Source organism: Suricata suricatta, chromosome 9 (assembly GCF_006229205.1).
Source record: "Suricata suricatta isolate VVHF042 chromosome 9, meerkat_22Aug2017_6uvM2_HiC, whole genome shotgun sequence".
NCBI lineage: Eukaryota > Metazoa > Chordata > Mammalia > Carnivora > Herpestidae > Suricata > Suricata suricatta.
Window position 1 is genome coordinate 84545904 of NC_043708.1, and position 26440 is coordinate 84572343.

The window sequence follows — 26440 nt, forward strand, 5'->3', positions numbered from 1 at the left end:
TGAAACTCCTTATCTTTTAGAGATTCCAACTGAAACACTTATAAATTAAATGATAAAATGAGTCTTGTTGCAAAATAATACTTGATGCCACAGAACCTGTGCCCATGCCTGTAACGATAGCACAACAGCTTGAATACTGAGGGCTTAAAGCTCACCAACGTGACAGAGCGTTCTCCGCAGTATCGCAGTATCGGGGAAAGCCGAGCGGTCGCCTCACCACCCCAGGGCTGACCGGCTCTCGCGTTGTGACCGGACTCCTCAACCTCTAGCCTCAGGCTTTTCCCGCCCATTTCTCTGAGAACCAATCATTGAGCTTGGCTTCGCACTCGGACCAACCAGCGATCTCCGCTACGGCCCCCTCCCCCACGTCCCGGAAAGCAGCCAGACGCCATGTTTCAAGGGCAGAGGGGTTGGTTCTGCCGCAGCGTCCGCGGAGAACTAAGGCAGTTCTGGGGTAGGCAGTTGGGCGGAAGCAGTGGGTGAGGTGGTGAACAGAGCATCCCTTCCCTCTCCGGTGCTTTGGTCCCAGGGTCCTTGCTAGGCTCACCTTGTGCTCTTACCTCCACAGTGGCCGAAGGGGGCTCCATCAGTGACCCAAGCGCCGCCGACTTCTTGTTCAGCAGTGATGCCTCCCACCCAGACACTCTGAGGTACCTGAAGGCCACCGGGCAGTGCCTCTTGGGTCATGATGACTCAGGAGCTGGAGTTGCAGTCCCCTAATAAATATTGATAACAGGGATAAACAGGAAACGAGCAGTTTTCAGCCCTAGATGGGACAGGCGGAGGGATACAAATGACCTTTCCTTTCTCCTTTCTGCCACACCGACATGGCCTCCTGCTTAGTGCACGAGTCTGCCCGAGTTCCAGCGTTGTGTTTCCAAGCTGTCTCTCCCACAAGTCTACGTGGTGCCTTGAAGACCCATCATCGTCATATTTAATATGTTTAAACCAAACCTCCTGACTGTCCCCCTCACACCTGCACCATGTCCTATGCCCTCAAACTTAAAACCATAGGGGTTTCTTGGAAATAATAGCCCCACCCCCATTGATCAGTCAGTGGCCAACCACCAAAGGACATGGGTCACTACCCCTGTAATTGTGCTTGGTACTCACTGCTACTACCTTCGCACACACCCTCATTACCTCTGGCACGGAGTGTAACAGTACCGTTCAGACAGGTTGCTCTGCCCCCAATCTGCCCACCTGCGACACCCACTCCCCATGCTGTTCCGCTCGGTTTACAAAGCAGAGGTCTGATCACCACCCTGGCTGGCCCCCCTCCCCACTCTCTTCTTCCCCAGTGTCCTGATTGCCTACAGATGACTATCCCTACCTTCACTCATTTATTCTTTCTTTTGAAAGGTTGAATACATTCTTCTTTATTTTATAACCTAAGATATTTCCCTTTCTTTCTCCTAGAATATATCAGAGCCTTGATTACATAGAGGATAATGCTACAGTTTTTCACGCCTACTATCTCTCTGCAGTAGCTAATGCTGAAATAAAAAACTCGGTGGCTTTAGGTCATTTCATTCTTCCTCCTGCATGCCTGCAAAAAGGTTAGCAAAGATCATTCATCCCATCTCTGTTAGCCAAACGCAGCTAGGCCACCCAACTTACTGATCTTTGTTCTCAGAGATTTTTGTGTTTGTATCATTTAATGTAAGTGGAGAAGCATGAACTTGGGATCACATTTCCTTGGGTGTATATTCTAGCTTTGTTTGTTTATTGTTCATTCACACATTCACTAAACTCCTACTATATGTCAGGTTTCAACCCAGATGCTGGGGATTCAGTGGAGAAAAAGACAAAAAGCAGGTCTTGCCCTCACAGTACTCACCAGAGAGGACCCAATACTTCACTAGTTTTGTGAACTTCAGCAAGTTGTTTTGAGGATAAAATGAAATAATATATTAAGTAGTCTGACATGTGAGCATTTAAAAAATGTTTGCTAGTTTTGAATCTCTCCATTATTATTCTGAAATTTTAAGATTCATTCTAACAATAAACCGATGTTTTATTGTTCTTTATACATATTTTTTAAGTTTATTTATTTATTTGAGAGAGACAGAGAAAGCACTAGTAGGGGAGGGGCAGAGAGAGAGAGAACCCCAAGCAAGTTTTGTGTTGCCCGTGCAGAACCAGATGCAGGGTTCCAACTCACGAACCACAGGATCACCACCTGAACCAAAACCAAGAGTTGGATCCTTAACTGACTGAGCCACCCAAGTGCCCCTAGGTCATCAATCTTAATGATCTCAAAAGTTTCTTAGTAGCCCATTTGAGGACAAAAAGGTAACATCCCTCTAGACCTATGTTGTCCAATATAGTAGCCACTGTACTGGATATATATGGGTACCATATTGAAATGTCCAAATTGAGATGTACTATGAGTGTAAAATAAACTCTGGATTTCAAAGATTTAGCCCTTTAGCCTTCAAAGATTGTAAATATCTCAGTAATTTTTATATTGGTTATATATAGAAATGATAATATTTTAGATACATTAGGTTAAATAAATACATTCTTAAAATTAATTTCACCTATAAATTTCATCTATTTTTATTCATTTCTTATTTATAGTAGAAAACTTAAAAATTAATATGTGGTTCTCATTTGCATCTCAAACTTCTAGACAGTAGTGGTCTAGGTAGATATAATGTATACTTTTAATTCTTAAAAAGGAGCATTTTTCACTGAAAACAGATTTTCTTTAATTTAAATATATTTTAATACAAGATGCTAAATTCAAAGACAGGAGTAATAATTTAAAATCAGGTCAGATAGCCATTCTATAAGTCCCTTGAAGGTGGGAATTCACTGATTGGCACAGTTTTTGAATAAATTAGTTCCATACCCAGTCATTAATTTATTTGTATAACTACTTGAAACAATTTGTTGTTATAACTAGCTCTTGCAAGGACATCAACCGTGGAAGGAATCCAATCATCGGGGTTTCTAAGGTTCTCCTATAGAAATCTTTTTCAAGTTTTCTTGGTTTGTTTGTTTTTTGTTTTAAATACTCTGTTCACTGGGACTTTGTTCTGTCTGTCTTTCTAAGGACAGACACACATATATCAAGAGCATCCAACTCTTGGCTTCGACTCAAGTCATGATCTCACAGTTATGGTTCCATAAACTGGAATCAAGCACTGTGCCGGGCTTCTCTTAGGATTCTCTCTCTCTTCCTTTTTCTCTGCCCCTCCCCCCTTCAAATAAATAAACTTTTAAAACACACACACACACACATACACACACAAGAATGATGACCTAGTCCCTTGACATGCTGAGCATTGCTGGAATTCTTGTACTACTATGTCCCCTAGACATGTTTCTCTTCCATTCCTCTTTTACCAAATTATTGAATTCTTGAGTGTCTATACCTGCAAATTTAGGAATTTTATACCTTTTATTTTGACTGGAGATTGTCTTCTTTATTAATGGTTATCCTAAAAATACAGATATCTAATGAAGACATATACCCCAGCACAAAAAGTTTACAATAATGATTCTTATAATGCTTTGGAATTATCTGGGGAGTTTGTTAGAAATGCAAATTCCTGAACTCCTCCTCAATCATCTGATCCAATAGGAATCTTCATTTTAAACAACTATCTTAGGTGAGTTTGATGCAAGTGAAATAATGGTAGGTTAGAAATTTCAGACTTCAAGTAAACTTCAGAAAATCCTACAAAGTTACTTTTAAAAATAGTATTGGATTTGTCTTTCTTACCACAGATATAAGAAGAAAACTTGGTAATTTTATTTGGGAACAAGATGAACATTTTCTGATAGAGAAGGTAAGGGTACATTAAGGTATTTGGTTAGAATCTACAGCTTGAAAAATTTTTGAAAGCAATGTAATCTTAAAAATATTTACTTGTGACATATTAACACCAGTGATCCAAATCATGAAATTTAAAGGACATGCTTTTATTGAACATAATCTAGTCTGACATTGTTTTTACACTAATACATTGATGAAATTGAGAAATTTTTATTGAATTATTCGTGTAAAAAACTTGAAAATGTGCTTCTGTCACTAATATTAAGGGAGTAATAGGTGCACAGTACTTACCCAGTTTTTTATGGCCAGGATACATTTTTTTTAAAGATTTTATTTTATTCTTTAAAGTAATCTCTACACCCAACACAGAGCTTGAACTCACAAGATCAAGAGTGGCACACTCCACTGACTGAGCCAGCTAGGCACCCTTATTGCCAGCATAGATTCTGATTTACTAATCTCTCTGTTGTGTTATTTGTTAAATATTTTCAATAACACCCCTCAATAAATGTGTACAATACTGAAAATTGACTGCCTTATAGCCTTGGTATTCTGCTTCAAATTTGCCTGTGCTTTTGACTTAGTTCAAAATCATTATGCAATAGCCAAATCTGGGATAATTTGAGCATCAGAAAGAATGACAGTAATGAATTAAATTTAAAAGAATCCATGATTCAGTAGTAATGCTCTAAAGGAATAAGGAAAGGAAAAAGGAAGAGAAGGAAGAGCAGAGGTGGGAAGAGGAAAAAAGAAAGGTAGGAAGGAGTGATGGAAGGAAGGAAGGAAAGGAAACATGAGATAAGGAAAACTTTCCTTATAAAATAGCAACTAATAACTATAGGGGTGCCTGGTTGTCGAGGGCCGCCAAGTTTTCTGTCTGCCTCAGGCAAGGATTATCACTCCGTTGAGTGAGCCAATAAACAAGATTTGCATCTGGAGGCTGGAGATTGCCATTTCCTGGTCAAAATAACTTTGGCAACTGTCTTGCTGAGCTAGACGTGAGTGGCCAAGGCACACAAAAGATCAAAACCGTATTCAGTGTTAGTTCTCCATCCCCCAAGATTGCTGAGGCAAAGTCGGGGCGCTTCTTTGATATGCATTTGACTCTGTAGCCTGCCTAGGTCAGCTTGCCTTGTTTCCCCCCCCTGAAGACTATATAAAGAACAGTTCTTTGAATAAACGGCTCTCTTTCGCCTGATTGGAGAACCGTGAGTTCTGTCTTTACTCTCTGCGTCTCCCTCTCCTGCCCCCTTTTTTCTCTCCCTCCCTCAGGAGAAGGACCCGCGACGGTTCTCCGCCCTGCCGGTGGGGGTGGACGAAACAGGTACCGCCCATCGCCGGGACGACAGGCCCGGCCGGCCATCGGGTTACGACACCTGGTGGCTCAGTTTGTTGAGCCACTGACTGCTGGTTTCGGTTTAGGTCATGATCTCAAGGTTCATGGGTTCGAACCTCATATCTGGCTCCACACTGGCAGCACAGAGCCTGTTTGAGATTCTCTCTCCCTCCTCTCTTTGCCCCTCCCTTGCTTGTACTGTCTCTGTCGCTCTCAAAAATAAATAAATAAAACTTTAAAAAACTTAAATATAGAAACATTGGTAGAACAGAAAATCCCCATTTTACCACCCTCAATAAAATAATTGATTTAGGCAGGGTCATTAATGGATGTTAAAACCATGATCTGAAATTATCACTCCACAGATTACTTATTAGTTACAAAGGTAAGCAATATGCCTTCACAATGGAGAGATCTGACAGATATCATCTTAACCAACTGGTCAAATTTAGCATCATCAATATTGGAATAACCTTCCTTATGTTCAGCTTCATGTGATATAATAAAGTGTGCAATATTCTCTATATAGTGTTATTATTCAAAATGTTTAACCTAATTAACCCTACTCTAATGATGAGTAAACACTCAGAGAATTTCAGAATGTGAAACATGTCACAAAGTAACTAACTGGCTTAGACTCTTTTTAAAACAATATCATAAAAAATAAAAAAGCAAGAACAGTGTTCTAGATCAAGAGATATAACAACCAAATGTGATGTGTAAACCTTGATTGGATTCTGGATATATTTCAAATATTTTTTTTAATATTTTTTTTGAGAGAAAGAGAGACAGAACATGAATAGGGAAAGAGCAGAGAAAGAGGGAGACACAGAATGCAAAGCAGGCTCCAGGCTCTGAGCTGTCAGCACATGATTTGGGGCTCAAACTCACAAACTGGGAGACGATGGCCTGAGCTGAAGTTGGACACCTAACCGAATGAGCCACCCAGGAGCCCCTTGGATATATTTTTTAATAAAAGTTTATTTGTTTATTTTGAGAGAGAGTGAACATAAGTAGGGGAGGAGCAGAGGGAGAGAGAGAGAATCCCGAGCAACCTTCGCACTGTTAGTGCAGAGCATGACTCAGGGCTCCAACTGACAAACCTTGAGATCATGACCTGAGGTGAAAGCTAGAGTTGTAAGCATAACCAACTGAGCCACCCAGGCTACCCTGATTCGGGATACTTTTAAAAGTAAAAGTAAAAAAGACATTTTGATATAATCAGGAAAATTTAAATATGGACTTGTAGGTGATATTGAATTAATGTTAATTTTCTTAATTGTCGTGGTGGTATTATAAAAATAAAAGAATGCTTTTTAAACACAAGACAAGCTAGGGGCACCTGGGTGGCTCAGTCGTCAGACTTTGGCTCAGGTCATGATCTCACAGTTCATAAGTTCAAGCCCCACATTGGGCTCATTTCTATCAGCACAGAGCCCACTTTGGATTCTGTCCCCTTCTCTCGGGCCCTCCTATGCTTGTGCTCTCTCTCTCTCTCTCAAAAAATAAATAAACATTAAAAAAGAAAAAAGAAAATGCGTGCTAAGATTAAGGAGTGAAATGCCATAATATTTGCAAGTATTTTAAAATGGTCCATCAAAAATAAAAAATGAGAGAAGGCATGCAGAGTAATAAAAATGTTAATGCTTTCTCTCTCTCTCTCTTTCTCGCCCTCTCTCTCAAAAAAAAAAAAAAACCATTAAAAATTTTTAAAAAGGAGTGGGGAGTGGGGAGCCTGGGTGGCTCAGTCGGTTAAGTATCTGACTTTGGTTCAAGTCTTGATCTCACAGCTTGTAGGTTCAAGCCCCGCATCGGGCTCTGTGCTGACAGCTCAGAGCCTGTAGCCTGCTTCAGATTGTGTCTCCCTCTCTCTCTGCCCCTCTCCTGATTATTCTTTCTCTCTCTCTCTCTCAAAAAAAACATTAAAAAAATGTTAACATTTTGTGAATTTAGGTGAAACGTACATAGTACTTAATGTATTATTTAACTTTTCAATGTTTGGAATTTTTAAAAACATCTTTATGTTTCTGAAGCCAAGCAATTAACTTATATGTTTAGTATTCCTTTTATTAATATGTTTCTTCCCCCAAGCTGTCATTATCTGAAAACAATACTTATTTTAGTATATTTGGCTATTTGGTACTAAGGACCAAAATATCCAACCCTTGGCTTGTCATAGTGTTTTCAGGGATGCGAGTAGTGACAGAATGGTTGTTATCTGACAATTATTATTGAGTAAGCCAGAACTTTAGAGCTAAAAAGTTTTAAAGTCCATTAATTTAATCATTCAGTGTTAGAAATCAGAGACTGGAGGTAAAGAGAAGGTAAAACCCTGTTTTAGCTCACATACTAGATATTAGCAGAATGGAACCACATTTTCTCAACTCCAACCCAATCCAATATTTTTTCTACGAAAAAATTAGTAGAACATGCCTGTATTGATGACTGGCTCTAAAAATTCTATGATTCTATGATAAGTGACTTTGTTCTTTCAAAATATTGATTGATATTGAATATTGGGCAATTATAATAAAGTAACCATAAAATATATAAGAAGGTACTTCATCAAATGGCAATAACAACATAAATCTGGTAAGTAATTTGAGGAATGTTAGTTATCTTGTTGTTTGAAGTGGATTTGTGACCTAAACATAGAAATTTCCTAGTGGAATATTAAGCAAATATATTGTTTCTTTTACTATCCACAGCATGATGAAGTAACACCAAAGGAAATAAAGACCCTTAGGGAAGGCAGTGACCTAGCAACAGATCACAAAAAAGAACTATCCAAAAGGTATTGAATTCATCATTTCATTGATATGCAATTCCATGTAGGCATCTTTGAGCGCTGACTGTGTTTATCTCATTTAATTTTCACTGTCTTCTTTTAATTTATTTAACATTTATTTATTTTTGAGAGATAGAGACAGATCATGTGCGGGGGAAGGGCAGAGAGAGAGGGAGACACAGAATCTGAAGCAGATTCCAGGCTTTGAGCTGTTGGCACAGAGCCCTATATGGGGCTCAAACCCATGATCTGGGAGATCATGACTTTAGCCGAAGTCAGATGCTTAACCTACTGAGCCACCCAGGTGCCTCTAATTTTCACCATTGTCTTAAAAGATCGATACTATCATTATTGACATTGCTATTTTACAGAAAAATAAATCTACAGTTAGATAGATTAATTTGCCCAAAGCCATACAAACTTTTATTATTCAGTAGGGAGAAGTTGAATTTGAACTGGGTCAGTCAAATTCCAGAGCCAACCACTATGTTAGACTATCCTTGCAAAAAAGAAACAAGAATTTATATATGAGTACTGTTATATTACTTTTTAAATATTTATTAAATAAGGAAATATACTAAATATTAGCATTAATTTTATTAGAATTGGAATTTCTAAGTGATTATTTGTAATGTGGTCACTTTGGTTTAAGAAATTAAAAAGACAGACAATCATGGACATGCCATTGTGTTAGAACCAATCGGTGAGAGGCCCCCTTTGTTTCAGTCTTATTCATTATCTAGTCATAATTCCATATTTTCAAGTTCCATGGCTTTCAAATACTCACAAGGAGTATTGGCTTTGCAAAGTTCTGGTATTTAGTTGCTAAAATAAAAATATCCAATAGTAGCTGTTTCTCTTCAATATAAAAATTAATGAGTTTACTTTATATAGTTCTTTAAATTTTAGGTTTTCTTCCATAATTTTTTCTTATACCTTTTTTTTTGTTTGTTTTTAATTTTTTAACATTTATTTATTTTTGAGAGACAGAGACAGATCATGAGCAGGGAGGGGCAGAGAGAAAGAGGGAGACACAGAATCAGAAGCCGGCTCCAGGCTCTGAGCTGTCAGCACAGACCCCGATGCGGGGCCTGAACCCATGAACTGTGAACCTGAGCCGAAGTCGGACACCCAACCGACTGAGCCACCCAGGCGCCCCTCTTATACCTTTTGTACCTACTATTTGGTCTGTTATAATTTGAAGTTAGTTATCTAATTTACACAAAGTTACATATTTATTTAAGTTTAGTAAACCATTGTTTCATGTCCTATGATTTCTAGATATTCTACCACTTAAGTTTGAGAATCAATATTTTAAGCCTTGGTATCTCTGTGTTTAGCACTCCTGTGAGTTTACTTGTTATGCTTTTTGAGATAAGAAACTGGTAAAGAAAGGCAAACAAATAAAAATAGAGGAGGTAAGACCATGAAGATATTCTTAAGTGATTAATAGAGGAAAGAATAGTTATCCTAAGTGACCTTGTAAGAGAAGGCTGGGAAATACAAAATAAAAAGTAACTTGAATTGACTTGAAAAGATATCAGATGCATAAATTCTTTAAGATATGGTTGTCCTGCAAAACACAGAAGACATAAAGAAAAAGACTAAGTATGACCACCACAGGTGTTTTAAACGTGTATGTGGCAAAAAACAAACAAACAAACAAAAAACCCATAAACCAAGTTAAAAGAAAACTATACACTGGGCAAAAGCGTCTGACAAAAACTAGTTTCTTTAAGATACAAAGGGGGCTTACAGATCTGGGGAAAATATGTCCAATCCAATAACAATAACAATAGACAAAGGATATGAATAGATACCTTAGGTAGGTATGCAGCATAGAGCCTTTTCTTTGTGCAAACACCAGAGGGTGCAGTATGAACATAGATAAAATATTCTTTGAACCTACTCAGAAAGCATTTATTTTGTTGGCATACTACTAGTGATATTGAACACTTAGTGACGAACCTGTTATTAAACACTTACTAAATACAAGACACTTGTGAGCTAATCAGTTCATCTGATTCTTATAACCTTGTAAGATAGATAAATACTATTAGTCTCATTTCACAATTGAGGGAACAGGTTCAGAGAGCTAAACGTCATCCAACACTACTTACACAGTGAAATTGAATTTGAAGCTAAGTCTAGCTGATCCAGAATCCAAACTCATAATCACTATGCTATTTTCACTTCTCAGTATGTTCCCCAAATTTTCTGAAAATTGCATGAATTTAATTATTCTATTATAAGCTTAATACATGTGATTTGTCAAAATAGTAAATAAAGAAAATTTAAATTATAAACAACCCTTGGAGATAACCGCCACCAACATTAGTACATTTCTTGCTAAGTTTGTACAAATACATCTTGTTTTAATTTGTATTTTTCTTTGATTACTAATAGCTTTGAACCTTTTTGAATCTGTTTATTAGTATTTTATATTTCCTTTTCTGTGGTTAGTTTTTATTCTTTCTCCCTTTTGTGTGTATGGGCGGTCTCTTTGTTTTTCTTATCAACTTGTCTGACAACTTTATATAATCACTATATTATCCTTTTGCCAACTTGTCACATTATATCCTCAGTTTGTTGTCTGGTTTATACTATTTTAGAGATACAAGTTTAAATTCTTACGTCATTAAACTGATGACTTTTTTCCTTTAAAATTTCTTCTGTTGCTTTTATGTTAAGAAAAGTTCTTGCCCATTCAGACATAAAATCAGTTTTAAATTCTGAGGATATTTATTTTGGTGTATGGTAATAGGAGATCTAAATTGATTTTGTTTTACAAATAATAAATTTCCACCGGTGTTTTGAATAATAAATCTATTTCCAATTGATGGGTAGTTTCCCTTTGCCATAGGTTGTTTTTATATATATGGAGATCTATTTTTAGACTGCTTTATTCCATTAATCTGTGGATCTCTCTATCAATATAATATTTTAAATTATATAACTTTATTTATGTCTTTTTTTAAATGTTTGTTTATTTTTGAGAGAGAGAGAGAGAGAGAGAGAGAGAGAGCGTGAGAGAGACAGAATCTGAAGCAGGCTCCAGGCTTTGAGCCGTCAGGCACAGAGCCTGAGGCAGGGCTCGAACTCAGAAGTTGTGAGAGCATAACCTGAGCCGAAGTCGGACACTTACCTGACTGAGCTACCCAGGTGCCCTTATTTATGTGTCTTAATACCTAACAAGGCAAGTCACAAACTGATTATTCTCCTTTAAAAAATATTTTCCTCAGTTCTTCATGCCTATGTATTACTCTATTTTCAAATTTTAATTATCAAAATCCAATACATACGAAAGGGGACACTGTGAAAATACTGGTCCCTAGCAAGCCAGTTGCCATCTCAGAAGCCACCAATATTATCAGTTTCTTGTATGTGCATATACTAGCAAATTAACATAAATATCTTCATTTCTCCTTTTTCTCACAAATAGTGATAGATTATAAGCACTGTTCAGTCCCTTGCCTTTTTTCATTCAATACTTTTACCTTGGAAATCATTCCATATTATTACATAAAGAACTTTTTCATTTTTGTACTGTGTACTGTTCCACAGAATGCATTTACCATAATTTGTTTAACTAGTCCCTTATTTCACTGGACTGTTAAGTCATTTCTAGTTTGCTGTTAAAAATGGTGCCTCAGTGAATGATCTTGCAATGTCATTTCGTACGTGCGCAAGTATCTATAGGGTAATTCTTAGGAGGTGAGTTGTAGGTCAAAAGGCATACAGATTTGTATCCTTGATAGGTCATATCAAATTGCTCTCCATATAGGTTAAGCCAATTTATGCTCCTACTGGTTGTACATAAAAGTGCCTTTTCCAGGAAGGGCAAACAAACATCCAGGTTTGCTAAGGACTGTCTTGGTTTTAACACTGAAAAGCTCTGTGTTCTGAACAACCCCTCAATCCAGAGTAAACTGGGATAGTTAGTCACCTTTCTTTCACCTGCACCTTCCCCAACACAGTGTGCTATCATATATTTTGGTCTTTGCCAATCTAATAGGTATAAAATGGTATCTCACTCCTGTTTTGTTTGAATTGCTATTATTATGAATGAGGCTGGGTATCTTCAGATATTTGAAAATCACTCGTATCTCCTTTTCTGTGAGCTGTTTGTTCATATCCTTCATATCCTATCGTTTTTCTATCGGTTAAGTTTTGTTTTTATTTTTTGATAAGATAGCCTACTGTATTTTGACTTTATTTTTTTATATATTTATTTATTTGAGAGAGACAGAGACAGTGCAGGTGGGAGGGGCAGAGAGAGACAGAGAGTGAGAATCCCAAGCAGACTCTGCACAGCACAGAGCCCAACTTGGGGCTAGAACCCACAAAGCTCTGAAGTCAACCACAAAGCTGTGAGATCAGGACCTGGGCTAAAACCAAGAGCTGGACACTTAAACTACTAAGCCACCCAGGCGTCCCTGTCTTTTGACTTCAAAATGTTAAGTTTTGAGGGTGCCTGGGTGGCTCAGTTGGTTAAGCCTCCAGCTTCAGCTCGGGTCATGAGCTCATGGTTTGTGGTTCAAGGCCTGCACTGGGATCTGTGCTGTCAGCACAGAGCCCACTTCCTATCTTCTGTCTCCTTCTCTCTCTACCTCTCCCCTGCTCTCGCTCTCTCTGTCTCTCAAAAATAAACATTAAAAAAAGTTAGGTTTTTGTCATGCAGAAATGTTTTACTGTATATATTCATGCTTATTAACATTTTCTTATGGCTTTTTGGGTTTTGTGTTGTACTTAGGAAACTCTTCCTACTTGTAAGATTATTATCATCATTAATTTTTGCTATGGTTTCTTCTTAATGACGTCTTTATCTTCCAATTTAAATCTGTGGCACATTTGGAATACATCTTGACATAAGATGTGAGGTAGGGATGTACTTTCTTTTTCTTTTTTTCCTGTAGGTAGCTACCCTACTTGTGGCTATTGATTAAATAATTCATCTTTGACCTCACTGTCTTAAAATGCCACCTTTACTATAGGTTAGATCCCTGTAAGTATTTGGGTCTATTTCTGGATTTTATATTTTTATATTCCATTCATTTGTCATACAACAGCACCACTCTGTTTTAGTTATCTACAATATGATTTAATATCTAGTGCTAGTTTCTCTTCTTTACTCTTTTTCAAATTTTCTTAGTTATTCTTTTTCTTTTCAGGAAGACTTTTATTTTTATTTTATTTTTTATAATTAAATTCATAGTTTATTTGTGCTTAGTTTTTACCTAGTTCTTAGCTATTCTTTTTTTTTTTAAGATTTTTTAAAATGTTTTATTTATTTTTGATAGAGAGAGACAGAGCATGAGAGGGGGAGGGGCAGAGAGAGAAGGAGACACAGAACCGGAAGCAAGCTCCAGGCTCTGAGCTAGCTGTCAGCACAGAGCCTGACACGGGGCTCGAACCTACGAACATGAGATCCGACCTGAGCCGAAGTCAGAGGCTTAACCAACTGAGCCATCCAGGCGCCCCGGTTAGCTATTCTTTCTGGTATATTTTTCTACCTGAAATTTAGAACCACCTTATTAACATTTTTAAAAATTACTATTTTTTGTGACATTCCAAAAAAAGTTGTAGATTAATTTAGGGAGACTATCTTTGATACCAAATCTTCCTGAGAAAATGGCATATCCCCCCCCCCCAACTTGCTTAAATTTTCTTTTGTGGCCCTTAAGGAACATTTTTCATATTTTCTTCATATAAATCTTTATGTCTTTTAAGATTAATGCTAGGTATTTTTTTTCATTCTATTATAAATTTGGTCTGTCTCCTATTAGATTTTCTAATATGTTGTTGTTCAGGTAAATTTTAGAATTAGTTTTTCTTAACCTCTAAAATCCCTTTGTGATTTTACTGAGAATTGTGTTAAAGTTAAATTTGAGAAGAACTAAAGAACTGATGTCTTTATAACTTTCAGTATTCCTATCCAGGAGAATGTTTTCTGTTTTTCTTTATTTTACTTTTCTTAAAAAAATTTTTTTTGTTTATTTACTTTTGACAGAGAGACAGAGCCTGAGCAGGGGAGGGTCAGAGAGAGCAGGAGACAAAGAATCTGAAGCAGGCTCCAGGCTCCCAACTGTCAGGACAGAGTCCAATGCAGGGCTCGCGAGATCCTGACCAGAGCCAAAGTTGGACGCTTAACCAACTAAGCCACCCAGACATCCCTATTTTTCTTTCCTATATCTCAGTAAACTTTCCTATTTTTCTACATATAGAATCACATATATCTTGTTAAGGTTATTCTAGATTTTTGTGAATTTTGTTGCTGCTGTGAATCAGATGAGTTTTTTTCATTTCATTTTTTATTAGTTTTTACTATTATACAGGAAAGTTATTGATTTGGCAGTATTTGTCTTATAACTACCCAGTTGGAATCTTTAAGATTCTAGAAACATTTCAGTTGATTCTCTTGGCTTTTTGGGGTACACAATCATATAATTTGTTAATCTGAAAGATTGCTTCTTCCTTTTTACTAGATATATCTTCCATTTCTTTCCCTCTCATCCTCCATCTCATTGCTTAGCCAAAAATTTTAGAGCCTTGATAAATAATAATAAAAGTTATCCGTTTTTAGTCTCTGATTCTTTTGGGAAAACTACTTTGCTTTATTTGAAGGATCTTATCCTAAGTGAGCTGTAGTTTCTTTTAGAAGAGTTCAGATGAAAAAAGAAGATGAAGAAGAGTTCTGATAAAATCTAGTTTTTAAACAAATTGAAAATAAAGCTTTTACTATTACTAACTGTAATTTTAGATTTTAAAGGAAAATAATAAAATAAGGATGACCCCAATTTTTAATTATCAATAATTTTGTTTTTGTTTTTATAATTGTATTATCTAGTCATTATATGCAGTCTAAATATAGTAAGCATTATTATTTGGCATAGTTAAAAAATAGGATCTTTAGGTTGAAAACTACTTAGCTCTTAAAAGTTAGAATATAATTAATTATACTATACAACCACACTCAGAATAATTTAACTTTTTTCTTTTTAATTTAGAGGTTACTTCAGAATCTTAGTATACTTCATCATTTTCCCAGATATCATTTTTTATTTATTAAAGTGTTGAAGTACTAGTTAACAGAGTTTCAGTTATATAAACACTGAATGACAAAACTGCTGTGATTATTTAAAATAGAACCCACTATGATTTCTTTTGGCATATTTAAGATTACATATGTATATATGTATTTTAGCTAATTATAAAGTATTATTGAATTATTATGCTTTTAAGAATATTGAAAAAAGACTTAGACTGCTACATAAAAATACGTTTTGCCAAGTGGTCAGGAAAACTGAAAATATCTGTATGGGCCCTTATATTACTTAGAAGCACAAAAGTTCACCTTTAACATTTTCACCCAATAAAACTGAAGTCTGATCAAAAGCAAATAGATTATTGGGATGCATGGGCAGCTCAGTCAGTTGATCTGAGTCTTGATTTTGGCTCAGGTTATGATCTCACAGTTCATGGGTTTGAGCCCCCCATCAGGCTCCTCACTGACTGTGCAGAGCCTGCTTGAGATTCTCTCTCTCTCTCTCTCTCTCTCTGCCCCTCCCTTGCACTCTCTCTCTCTCTCTCTGCCCCTCCCTTGCACTCACTCACTCTCTCTCAAAATAAATAAATGTTAAAATTTTTTCTAAAAAAGAACAAATAGATTACATATTGCCTGGAATAAGTTTTCAGGAAAAAAACAAATATAAATATGATGTTCTGTCTGTTTCATTTTATAGCACAGAAGAGCATTTTATAAGGACTCCAATTACGGAAAAGCAGATGTACCTCCCTCTTCAGAATTATCCAGTGAACAACATGGTAACAGGTAATTTAAAATAAAATTTAAAGAAAACCCAAGTAGGGAAGAAACAAAAGGATATTTTGTACAATAAAGCTGTTGTTATACTAGTCTCGTCAGCAGAGTCCCTTCTGTTACATATACTAAAAGAGGAGATACCATTTACATTGAATAAATCTGTAGAACTGACCCAAAGATAGACTCCAAATTTTCTGTTAAAACACTGGTAGTGTGAGTATACATCCCCATTTACACAAGATAGCCCCAGTTTATGCCTGTTTCTTGGCATCAGTCTTTTACTCTCAGGCATCCCAATTTGGAAGATAAATTATATGGACCACTCTAATCATAGTTTCCTTTGAGAATCTGACGAAACATAGACCCCTTTCCCTAACACACACACACACACAAACATAGCACACAAATTTTTCATATAATTTAGAGAGGTTCTCAGGTGTCAATGGACTCTGTGTTTGGCTTTTCTAGTGCCCGACATAAAGAAAAGACAGCTTATTAAGGCTGACATGAAAGGATGGAACCAAAAGAACCAGTTGAAAAGTGGCCTCTGGGATTGGGATAGTGCTGAGTGAGGTGGATAGTTAGATACTTTGGGTAGTATTCAGCAGGGCCCTTGATCATTTTTTTTTAAATAGAGGTTTTAGAAAAAATTGTCTTTAAAACACAGCAACTTAAAAAATATAGGTTTTTGAAATTTCATTTTAAAAATCAGTTGTATTTTTCTCACACTTTCTTTACTAGTGGCAAAACTACCTCTTGCAACTAGTGCACAAATTCCTAGGTGTCTTCTCTCATGGTATTATTCCTTCTTTCTATTTTGTCTAGTCATTTGTTTCATTGTTTTTTTTTTTCTTCTGTTCATCTGAGTAATAAATTAGCCTTTAGAAAAGCACTTTAAAAAAGAACTTTTAATTTTTTTTTAATGTCTTTATTTTATTTTGAGAGAGAGAGATGGAGAGTGAGTGGGCAAGGGGCAGAGAGAGAAGGAGACACAGAATCTGAAGCAGGCTCCAGGCTCTGAGCTGTCAGCACAGAGCCCAACGGGGGGCTCAGACCCATGGACTGTGAGATCATGACCTGAGCTGAAGTCAGACACTTAACTGACTGAACCACCCAGGTACCCCAAAAAGAACTTTTAATGTATAGGTTGAGACTGAATCTTAGGGATATCAAAGAAAACTGCCACCCAGCTTTGATAGCAGAGAAGTCAGTTCTGGGGCTTTTAGGAGCAAACGGGGACTGCACTGGACAATGAGCTATGTAGATGTACCTAAGTTCTAATTTTGGGAGTAGTGACTGCTGCCCTGACTTATCCCTAGGCCTAAATATTCAGATAAAATGTAAGTACCCCTTAAACCATGGCTGTGGCATATTACTGGTATTGATTTCTTTTCAGGCAACTCTATCACCAGATACTAAATATCTCATGTTCATTTGGATTTACCCAATGTTTGATAACATATTTTAAAAAATCAGTGATAAATGTTAAAATCAGCTATATCATAGATTTGGACATGTAACAGTGCTGCTCTATATTTCATTGCTGTCTGACTATTCAAAAGACATGATAGTGCTATATTAAAAACAAACTGAAAAAGAACTGTAGAAATAATCATTAGTCACAGTGCCTGGGTGGCTCAGTCAGTTGAATATCTGACTCTTGACTTCCGCTCAGGCTGTGATCCCAGGGTCGTGGGATCGAGCGCTGTGTCAGGCTATGCGCTGAGTGTAGTGCCTGCTCAGGAATCTCTCTCCCTCCCTCTCTCTCTCTCTCTCTCTCTCTCTCCCCCCACCCCCACTCTCTCTCTCCAAAATAAAAAATAAAAATAAAATAATAAAAAATAAAAAATGAAAATGATCATATGTCAGAATTTTTAAAGTAAAATTTTAACTTGTGATAGTCTTATGTTAATTTTATTGGTAGAATTATAGTAAAATTTTCTGATTTTTAAAAATTTGCTTATTAATTATTTTCTTTCTTTAAATTTCTACATTAAATTTTTTTTTTTTTTGAGAGACAGAGAGAGACAGCGTGAGCAGAGGAGGGTCAGAGAGAGCGGGAGACACAGAATCCGAAGATAGGCTCCAAGCTCTGAGCTAGCTGTCAGCACAGAGCCCGATGCGGGGCTCGAACATGAGATCATGACCTGAGCCGAAGCCGGACGCTCAACCAACTGAGCCACCCAGGCGCCCCTAAATTTTTATTTTTTAATTAATTAATTATTTTATTTTAAGTAATCTTTACACCCAACATGGGATCAAATTCATGATCCCAAGATCAAGAGTCACATGTTCTTCCGACTGAGCCATCCAGGGGCCCCTACGTTAAAATTTTATAGCATTTTCTTGCAAGAAAGTTTCAATTTTTAGAGATAATGCATTTGTCTTTAATTTTGATGTAAAATGACAAGTACTTCCTTTTTTAAAATCATGCCCATCTGCTTGTACAGGAAAGAATAACTTGTTGTTTGAATGTAGTGAGTGACAGTTCTAATTTAGGCAATGGTAGTAATTTCTGTGACTATAACTTCATTCTCTTTCTTAAAATGGGTTGGGTTCAGCTCAATGAATGTTAGATCTCTTAAAATAGAACTAATTAGATGTTAGTTTGCAGAAAATACAATTTTGGAGCTATGCCCTAGAACTCAGTGGCTCCAACTTGTAACAACCAAAATTATCTTCAGATAGTGCCAAATGTGTTATAAAATATCAAGTGATTTTTTTGGTGGGCCTGATTTTTTTGGTGTTTGCTTTTGACTGGAATTAAATCCTTTCAGTCTGATATCACTGGTTATCACTTATGATAAGAAGTTCTGATTGATAGCTACATGTATAATTAATTTAAAAAAATGTAAATATCTTGCAGGCAAAAATTTTCAAACTAAAAAGTTCTGATAATTAAAAGTTTGGGAGGGGCACGTAGGTGGTTCAGCCAGTTAAGCAGCTGACTTCAACTTCGGCTCAGGTCATGACCTCACGATTCGTGAGTTTGAGCCCCATATCAGGCTCTGTACTGACAGCTCAGAGCCTGGAACCTGCTTTAGATTCTGTGTCTCCTTCTCTCTCTGCCCTTACCCTGCTCACGCTCTGTCTCTCAAAAATAAATAAACATTAAAAAAAAGGTTTGGGAACCTATAATAGGTACCATATTAATTATCTATTACTGTGTAACAAATTGCTCCAAAAGTTAGCAGCTTAAAACAATGAACATTTATTACTTGATAGTTTCTGAGAGCCAGGAATCCAGGAGCATCTTAAATATTTCTGTCTCAGAGTCTTTCACAAGGTTGCAGTCAAGTTGTTAGCCAGGCTACAGTTACTTCAAACAAGTACTGGGAAATACATTTCAAAGCTCACTCATGTGGTTGTTGACTGGCTTGGGTCTTTGCTGGTTTTTGGCCCAAGGCAAACTCCTCATCAAGTGGGCCTATCCATAAGGGATGTTCACAACATGGTAGCTTGCTTTCCTCAGAGTGAGAACCGCAAGAGGGAAAAAGAGCCTATCCAAGACAGAAGCCACTGTGTTTTTTACATCCTACTCTTAGAAGTGACATACTGTCACTTCTGCCATGTGCGGTTGGTCATAGAGACCAACCCAAATACAGAGTCTCCTCCCAGGGACTACCCAAATTGTGAACACTAAGAGATAGGGATCATTTGGGAGGCTGGTTACCACAGACACTTGTGGAATCCTCCACCAAGAATACCTTTCCTAGGAACTCTCTTCCCCCCCACCCCCCAGTTCATCTGGGTTACACAAAAACAGTCATCTTCTAAAATATGAGCTTGCTCCTCACCTCTAACATTTGCTTTGGGAATGATTACCTGATTTGAGTTGGGCCAGTCACAGCTCTTTTTCTAGATTTTTTGACATGGAATGCAGCTAATCAAATCATTCTCCTTCAGGTGACCATAGCTCTAAGATAGAAAACTTGGGGGCAATGGGGGCCCATATTTTCTACTAAAGCCAACTTGCCTTAAGAAAGGAAAATGAAATTAACATGTAGAGAAAAACTGGATAGCAGTGAGAGACAGCAATGAGGACTGGTTGCTTCTGAGGCCCAGCAGTATGTCTGCCTTCCTTGGTTGATATGGCAGTGTCTTTCTAGTAGACTCCCTTTTTGTCTAAGCTAGTATAAACTGGGTGTCAGTTGACTTCAGCCTAAAGTTCTACCTCAAAACTGCTACAATAATCTATTTCTGATGCACAAATGTCCTTCTTATAATTACAGGAATATTTTTACTAATATAATAATTATTTTTAAAATTCCTATCCTTATATATATCTTTAGAAACTTTACATACTGTGTATATGTGCAGTTGACTAAATGTTAATATTTTTCTGTACTAGTTTAGTTTTACACAGAAACCTCGTCATTAGGCAAAGGTTTTGAACCATGTAGAGTATAGTAATAGTGCTTCAAGAGATTTTCTAAAGTAAATGATTATGATTAGAATATCTTTAAAGACACTACTCAGTTTTATATTATTGAATTCATAGTTTATTAGCTGTGAATTTATTATCTATTATTAGAAGCAATCAAATTATATGCACATGTACCACATGTTGATGGTGGTATTTTAAAATCAATCATCTTTGAGCTCTACCAGAGTTTTTCTTATAGAGTATTTACTTTTAAGTTAGGTTTCAGTTTTAATATAAACTACAAACACATTACACATAAAATATAATCACTCAGATAAGCAGTTGCTATCAAGGTAATATGACTTCAAGTTATTGAGTCCTTAAGCTCTCCACATTCTAAGTGATTTTTTTGATACTTTTATCAATTTCAGATTATTAATGACATCAAAATTACTCACACCCAAACCCTTGTTGACTAAGCAGTAATACTGGTTTTTCTTAATCTCTTAGTAAAGAATGTTATCCGAGTGTTAGCCAGGCAGGAAAGTGTTCCCTGCTCTGCTGGTCAGATGGGCTATTGATGCTGTTAGTAGCTAGTTGGATAGATAGTTCTAAGTGATTACACTCTAAGCCAGACACCTTTCCCAGTTATTTTGGTCTAAGTACTTTATGTTTTATTCCCAACCTGAACATTACACTCTCAGTAGTCAAAGTGGGCAATCAAACTTTGCGCTTTATTTATTTATTTTTAATTATTTTTACATTTATTCATTTTTGAGGGACAGAGAGAGACAGTGTGAGCAGGGGAGGGGCAGAGAGGGAGGGAGAGGCAGAATCCAAAGCAGGCTTCAGGCTCTGAGCTGTCACCACAGAGCCCAGTGCAGGGCTCAAGCCCAAGAACTGCAAAATCATGACTTGGGCCGAAGTTGTACAGTTAACTGATTAAACCACCCAGGCACCCAGAAATATTTGTGTTTTACAGGAAGGTAGAAGGTTGGGAAGGGTGGGGAGTTGGGAAGAAGGGTGTTCCCTAATAATTATCAAGTTTCATGGAGAATCTTCTCACTGGTATAATTTTTTCTTTTTACTTCTTTCTAAATACATTCTTTAGAAATCTTAATTCCAATAAATTAAAGACATTGAAAAACATATAGTATGATGGTATGATAGGATTTTAATTATATATATTTTTTTAATTTTGTAGGCTATATATCAATTGATACCATGAAGAAATTCCTTGGGGAGCTACATGACTTTATTCCTGGAAGCTCAGGATATTTGGCATATCATGTTCAAAGTGAAATTAACATGTCAGCTATAAAAAGCAAATTGAAGAGAAAACATTAAGCTAAATTATACTTATATCTAGTTATTTATTTTTTATAAGATATTACCAAAGATGTACATAATTTTACACTCTCCCCTTTGGGACAAGGGGATTAGAGAAATGGGTAAGAATTTTCTCTTTCCTTCTCAAAATATGTCTTTAAGAAAATTCAGAATCATTTTGGCTTTGTGTTTTGACATTTGGGCTGAGTTTTCCCCCCAATTTGTAATATTATGTTCACAAATCCTGCATACACAGTTGTTATAGAGTAAATGTCATAGAAACACTTTATAAGAAGTCTCAGTCTTTTTCTCTCTCTCTGCCAGATGTTCTTTTGGCTTTAACTTTCAATTAATTATATCTATTCTTCTAGATTCAATGCTAACTTATATGATTCTGATCATCTTATTTTAATTAAAAAATTAGAATGTTACTGTTAAGTTATGAATTACTGTTTTTGGCTTGAAAAATACGGAGTAAAGCACTTTAATGATTCATACTTCATGTGTGGACAGTTCCTGATAACATGTGCCAGCAGGGATTTACTGTAAATGAGTGTTATATCATCTGAAATGAAACCTCAGGTCACCTTAGAATCACATTGCTGGAAAGAACCTTGGAGAACAATGAGGAAGTGAAGGCCTGGAGAGGATGTCTCGCCTAGGTGACTAGTTGGTTGCCAAAACAGGACTAGAACACAACTCTCCTCATTTTCCAAGCCAGTGCTTTCTCACTCCTTCACAGCGGTATATGCTATAGTCTGTGACAGATGTAATTGACAGTAGATCTACGAAGGGAACCAGAAGCAGGCCAACATGCTCAGCTTATTTTCTAAATAAGCTAAAATAGTATTGAGATATAATGATTTCAAGATAGCAACTTCTTATCTTGATTCACATGGTCATACTATGTAGAATCTGGTGGGTTTATTACTTTTTGGAGATTTTTAAATATATTTTTTGTGAAGCTATCATCTTTTTAAAACTGTACTTTGGGGTGCCTAGGTAGCTCAGTTAGTTGAGTGTCTGACACTTGATCTCAACTCAAGTCATGATCTTATAGTTCATGAGACTGAGACCCACATTGGGCTCTGCACTGACAGCACAGAGCTTTCTTGGGATTCTCACTATAAAGCAGTCCAAGCTTAAAAAACAATAAAATAAAATTGTACTTTCTCCTAGGAAGTGTACACCAGCTATAGAACTATTTAATGAAAATGCACTTTTTAAAAAAGTGTTCGGATCACTTTGGTGTACGTGGGCCCTGGTCTTTCTTCATGACTGAAATTTTATAATACAAAATTTTAACACTAATCTCAGCATCAGCATTTGAAAGTTCTATTTTTCCCATATGGTAACTTCTTCTTATTTATATTTGTATTTATGGTTAAACTCTTCTAAACTTGTAATAACAACAAAAAAACTAAACTAATGTTAATGACCTTTTCCTGAAACATATTAAATAGTATTGTCCTTGAACACTTTATCTCAATCACATTCAGTAGAAACCAACCCTGTCTATGCATCTTAAATTAATTATTAAAAGGATTAAGTAATTTACACTATGTTGTGTATATTAGAGTTTCTTGGGAATGTTCAAGTATTTTTCTGATATATATATAGTATGCATGTGTTAACATGGTAGGTAAAAAACTACAACAAAAATCATTTCCAAACAAAAGTAATTATATCTTTAGGAGTTTATAGAAAAGGCCAGATGCAATGTATATGCTTGACATACTACCAGAAGCAATAAAATCAGTTGATAACATGAGCCTTTCAGGAATTAGAAACATACATGTTTCTATTGTCTTAATGGGAAATGAAAGGCAGTATGATTTTACTTATTGCTCATTTAAGCCGTTCCTTTTTATGTGCCTAGTGTATCTGATTGATATTGCCTCTGGCTCACATCTTATAAAAATGCTCTCCTCACTTTAGGACTTTTGGTTATTTCTCTGTGCTTTTGCAAACATGTCTTCCTTAATGTTTTTCACTATTAGGCATAGTCATTCCTCATACTGCTTAATTTAGTATATAGTTCTTAGTTCATCTTATTTCTTGTATCCTTTGTAACCAGATCATTTTTCTTTCTAGCTTTTGGTAGGGTTTTATGACATTAGATAAATTATGAGTTAATGGCAGAGTCTGCTAGTTATTTCTGAATGTGTGAGTCCTTTCCTTTCATGATGATAGAACCCGTAATTTTTATCTGGACACATGCTACCTGGAATAAAGACCATATTCTCAGTCTCACTTGAAGTACAGTATGGCTATGTCACAATGTTTTGGTCAATGGATGAATGTACAGCAGAAAGGGCATCTGGGAGCTTTTCTTTTTCTTTTTTTTTTAATTTTTTAAATGTTTTATTTATTTTTTGAGAGAGAGAGAAAGAGACAGAGTCAGAGAGAGAGGGTCAGAGAGAGAGGGAGGCACAGAATCTGAAGACAGGCTCCAGGCTCTGAGTTAGCTGTCAGCACAGAGCCCTGACGTGGGGCTTGAACCCACGAACAGTGAGATCATGACCTGAGCTGAAGTCAGACGCTTAACTGACTGAGCCACCCAGGTGCCCCTGGGAGCTTTTCTTAAAGACCTCTGACATATACACTTTGTCCTCTTTTCTTCCACCCCCACTCTTTTGGTTTCTTTCATCTTGTTGCTTGGAATGGGGATATAATAGCTATCACTTAAACCCTAATAGCAAGAACTATACCCTATGGTTGACAGAGCAACAGACCGAGCCTGGGACCTAGAGCAGGATCCTGGGATCTCGAGGACATTGTGGAGACATCTACCATCTTAGCCCTGGGTTGCCTATCTCTAGGCTTTAATGTGACAAAGAAATAAACTTCTGTTTTGTTTAGGGCACTATATTTTTGTGTCTCTTACTGCTAAACTATTCAGTGGCTTAAGAACACGCCACTGACTTCATCCTATGGAAGAGAACTGTGTGGAAGATACTAATTTTTTATACCTGTAAACTATTGACAGATTTGTAATATTGAAAATACATAGGTGACCTTAAGCACATCACATATCTTTTAGATTTATGGAAGTTGTAGTAAAAAATACTTCTTTCAAATGGAGTATTTGGTCACACTATTAGTTAACAATGTAAAAAACTGAAAATAACCTCACTGCTTAATAATGAATGAATAGAATAGCCCCTTAAATCATATTGCAACAATTTAATGGAATAGCCATACTTTTGTTCTTAACAGCTTTGTTAAGATATAATCACATGCTATACAATTCACCCATTTAATGGGTACAATCCAATGGCTTTCAGTATTGTGACGAGGTTGTGCAACCATCACCACAATCTGATTTAGAACATTTTCACCACCCCAAAAAGAAATCCTTTACCCATTAGAAGTCACTGCCCATGCCCCATCCCATCCCCACTCCCAGGCCTAGGCAGCCACTAATCTACTTTCTGTTTCTAGAGATTTGCCCATTCTGGAAAGGATGGATGGAATGAATGTATGTATGGAATCATATAAAATGCCCTTTTGTGGCAGGCTTCTTTCACTTAGCATAACATATTCAGCGTTCATCCATGTTGTACCATTCCTTTTTATTACCAAGTAGTATTCCATTGTATGGAAAATACTGAACTTTATTCACCAACTGATGGACATTGGGTTGTTTCTACTTTCGGGCTATTATGAATAATGCTGCCATGAACATTTCAGGTACAAGTTTCTCTGTGAGTGTACGTTTCTGTTTCTCTTTGGTACAGAAGATTGGAATTGCTGGATCGCATGGTAACTATGTTTAACATTTTGAGGGCTGCCAAATTGCTTTCCAAAGTGACTGCATCATTTTACATATTCTCCAGCAATGTATGTGGGTTCCAATTTCCCCATGTTCTTTACCAACATTTGTTATTATCTGTTTTTTTTTTTAATATGGCCATCCTAAAGGGTGTGAAATTGTATCTTGTGATTTCCATTTGCATTTCCCTGTGGCTAATGACAAAAACTTTTTCACATGCTTATTGGCTATTTTTTTATCTTCTTTGGACAAATGTCTAATTGTCAGAGGAAGTTATGGAGAGGATGTAACCACTGATTAACCCGCAACCTGGACCCAGGCAATTGGAGCCTCCTCATACTTTCTCATGTCCCTGAAATGTGTGTTCTGCCCACTGTTCCCACAGTGAGAGCCATTTTCAAGGATGCAGACTTGAGAGAGTAATGGGGTGTTAAGACCATCTGGTCAATACATGTAGTGAAATCAGTCTGTATGTAACTTTTTAAGATTCTGGCAGAGGGTGCAGATATCTACTCATCTTGCAGCTGCCCAAGACAAGCCTTGTATGTAAGTTTCCTTGCTTATTAAATTTGCCCCCTACCAGTGTGGAGAGGTCTTACTCTTTCTTCAGCTTTTCCTTGCCCTCTGTGATTGGGGCTATTTAAAGATTTCACTTGCAAAGCTCCTGAGTTTGCATATCAACATCTATTCAAGTTCTTTGCCCATTTTTAATTTTGGTCACCTTTTTATTATTGAGTTGTAATATGTTTTAAAATATATTTGGATATAAGTTCCTTATCATATATATGATTTATAAATATTTTCTCCCATTCTATGGATTGTCTTTCACTGTCTTGATGGCATTGTTTGCAGCACAAACGTTTTTAATTTTGATGGAGTCCAATTTTTATATTTTTCTTTTGGTTTTGTATTGAAGAAGCCTTTGCCTAATCTAAGATCATGAAGATTTAGGCCATGTTTTCTTCTAAGACTTTGATAGTTTTAATTCTTACATTTAGGTCTGTGATTCATTATGAGTTAGTTTTTGTATATGGTATGAGGTAAGAGTACAATTTCATTCTTTTTCGTTTTTTTTCTTATTTTTATTTATTTATTTTTTTATAATAGTTTTTTGTCAAATTAGTTTCCATATAACACCCAGTGCTTCTCCCCACAAGTGCCCCCCACCATGACCATCACCCCCCCTCCCCCTTCAGTCCATGGTTCATCTCCAGTATTCAGTAGTCTCCCTTGATCT

General features: G+C 36.6%; 1 protein-coding gene across 1 annotated transcript; it reads left to right on the forward strand.

Moving 5' to 3' along the window:
- The first annotated feature begins 245 nt into the window (after window positions 1-245).
- TERB2 (telomere repeat binding bouquet formation protein 2) lies at window positions 246-21717 on the forward strand. The gene is made up of 7 exons (XM_029950521.1): window positions 246-454; window positions 569-650; window positions 1420-1559; window positions 3739-3800; window positions 7832-7917; window positions 15654-15742; window positions 21304-21717. Exons 1-7 carry the CDS (start codon window positions 391-393, stop codon window positions 21444-21446), a joined length of 666 nt encoding a protein of 221 aa, XP_029806381.1. The 5' UTR covers window positions 246-390; the 3' UTR covers window positions 21447-21717.
- The last annotated feature ends 4723 nt before the right edge of the window (window positions 21718-26440 follow it).

What these genes read in the sequence shown, in the direction of transcription:
- TERB2 (XM_029950521.1), top strand. Translation starts at nt 391, where the DNA reads ATGTTTCAAGGGCAGAGGGGTTGGTTCTGCCGCAGCGTCCGCGGAGAA. An exon ending in TCCCACCCAGACACTCTGAG is followed by an intron (nt 651 to 1,419) that starts GTACCTGAAGGC and finishes TCTTTCTCCTAG; the next exon opens with AATATATCAGAGCCTTGATT. An exon ending in TCCTGCATGCCTGCAAAAAG is followed by an intron (nt 1,560 to 3,738) that starts GTTAGCAAAGAT and finishes TTCTTACCACAG; the next exon opens with ATATAAGAAGAAAACTTGGT.